At 37.8% G+C, this 2,098-nt stretch overlaps 1 protein-coding gene across 1 annotated transcript; it reads left to right on the forward strand.

The window, feature by feature from the left end:
• Nucleotides 1-1,505: 1,505 nt before the first annotated feature.
• Nucleotides 1,506-2,009, forward strand: LOC103399068 (60S ribosomal protein L8-like). The gene is made up of 2 exons (XM_008337813.3): nt 1,506-1,687; nt 1,788-2,009. Exons 1-2 carry the CDS (start codon nt 1,550-1,552, stop codon nt 1,992-1,994), a joined length of 345 nt encoding a protein of 114 aa, XP_008336035.1. The 5' UTR covers nt 1,506-1,549; the 3' UTR covers nt 1,995-2,009.
• Nucleotides 2,010-2,098: the final 89 nt, after the last annotated feature.

Raw genomic sequence — 2,098 nt, forward strand, 5'->3', positions numbered from 1 at the left:
ACGATTGAAATGTCTCTAGGTCAAAGAGACTTTTGTTGTCTTAAATCAACACAGTCTCTACAATGCAGAGATGAAATGGACATAGCCCCTCTATGTCCATTTCAAATATTGAAAATAAATAAGGCCCTGGTTGAATATTTATAAATCTAATAATTTATTTATCTACGTATATATGAATTCATTGTTCTCTAATCAAAATTTTCGTGTAGTGTATGCATCATCTCCAGCAGAGGTCACCATTTAGCCAATACCAAAACACAGAGAATCAGGTCAGTTGTCGTGTCTACACTATATGGCTCCTTTTACTGTCCTGTCCAAAAAAATTTGCATTTTGGACCGGACCAAAAATTCAGCATGAATAAGTCGTTTATGTTGCATTACTGCCACCCTTTGCAAGATTTTAAGTAACTGCTTAGTTTTGTTGTGAATAATACTGCATATATACAAATATAAATAAATATAAATATATGCATATAAATACCTTGCAATCTTTACATTTGTATATTGTAATATGAAAACATATATCTATCCGAATTTAATTATTTTCATTTTATTTACATCTCTTTACGCTTTACCGTGGAGACACGCGCAACATTTGTTTGGACATCAACTCCCATAGTTCCCTGCGGTGCATTTTACCGGAAGAAAACCTGCGCTTTTCCTTTTCCCCTTCCTCTTTCCGTCAACGGAGTTTAGGTATGCAACTTACTGTTCGATTCCCTGTGAAATATCTAGTGTAAATCTTGTTTTTCTTAAACCATCCGTGTTAAAATTGTTTTGAAATATGTTCTGTTGTTGTATTAAAGTGAGCCCCGATTAATATTTTAGTTACAAACATGCTTCTTTTAGGAAATTTTAGCGGTTGACGGTAGCTCGTAGATGACATGGTGCTAAGATAGCGGTGATTAGCGGCTCTGAGGCCGGGCCAGTAGTGGTTACACACCGATTGTTGTTCGTATGTATATTGTGTGTCCCCGAGAGAAAATACAGCTTTTCTAATATGGATGTATTTATAGTAGTTACCCGCAATTTGCTATGTAAGTTTTGTGAAACAACGCAGTGCTGTGATTGCCTAGTTATTTGCGAATTTCAGTGGGTTAGCATGCTAGGCTAAATATATAGTTAAGGACAGACAAACAAGACAGAAATTGTCCTACCTTTAAATATTCCATTTTGTAGGCGTCGAAGTAATTATTCAGTACCGAACTGGACTGGGGACCTCAAAGGGTTTTAGGCTGTACGTTAAAATTCATTTTAACGTATCCATCACCAACATGTGTGACAGTGTTGTAGTACTGACCTCCGTTTACGTACAGGAAGTTGTAAGTGTAGTTGAGAAACTGAGGTTAATTTTATAGGAACAGATTTATTAGGGTCACGATATAATGTTGTCGCATTACAGTAGTTGCGTATGAAAATGCAATTTAAGAAAGTTTGTTTCCAGTTTACAAGAACAACATCCATGAGCAACAATTGTTATAAAATGTTTACTGAGTGATTAGTATTCTGACTGCATTACCTTTATTTTGTAAATCTGTTTCAGTGCAGGATGGGACGTGTAATCAGGGGACAGAGAAAGGGTGCCGGCTCTGTGTTCAAAGCCCACGTCAAGCACAGAAAAGGTGCTGCCAAACTCCGTCATATTGACTTCGCCGAACGCAATGGTTACATCAAGGGAATTGTAAAGGTAAGGAAATACTCTAACTTACCTTTTGGAGATGTTGTTTTTCTATTCACCCAGTATCCAAAGCTCTGAGTGATTTTCTGATAATGGTTTGCTCCGTCAGGATATTATCCATGACCCTGGCCGTGGCGCTCCCCTGGCCAAAGTGGCCTTCCGTGACCCATACCGCTTCAAGAAGAGGACCGAGCTCTTCATCGCTGCTGAGGGCATCCACACTGGACAGTTCATTTATTGTGGCAAGAAGGGTAAGAAGACAAAATGCAAATGCACCTGTTTAGTACTGTTGGGTACTTTTTGCTATTTTTGTTGACAATTCTTAACTAATTTTACCCATTGTTCAAAGAACAGCTAGTGCTAATGTGTTCTTGACGTCGGTTTGACATGAGTAGTGATTAAAGCTTTCTTGATCTTATT

Source organism: Cynoglossus semilaevis, unplaced genomic scaffold (assembly GCF_000523025.1).
Source record: "Cynoglossus semilaevis isolate Cse_v1.0 unplaced genomic scaffold, Cse_v1.0 C19251894, whole genome shotgun sequence".
NCBI classification, from domain to species: domain Eukaryota; kingdom Metazoa; phylum Chordata; class Actinopteri; order Pleuronectiformes; family Cynoglossidae; genus Cynoglossus; species Cynoglossus semilaevis.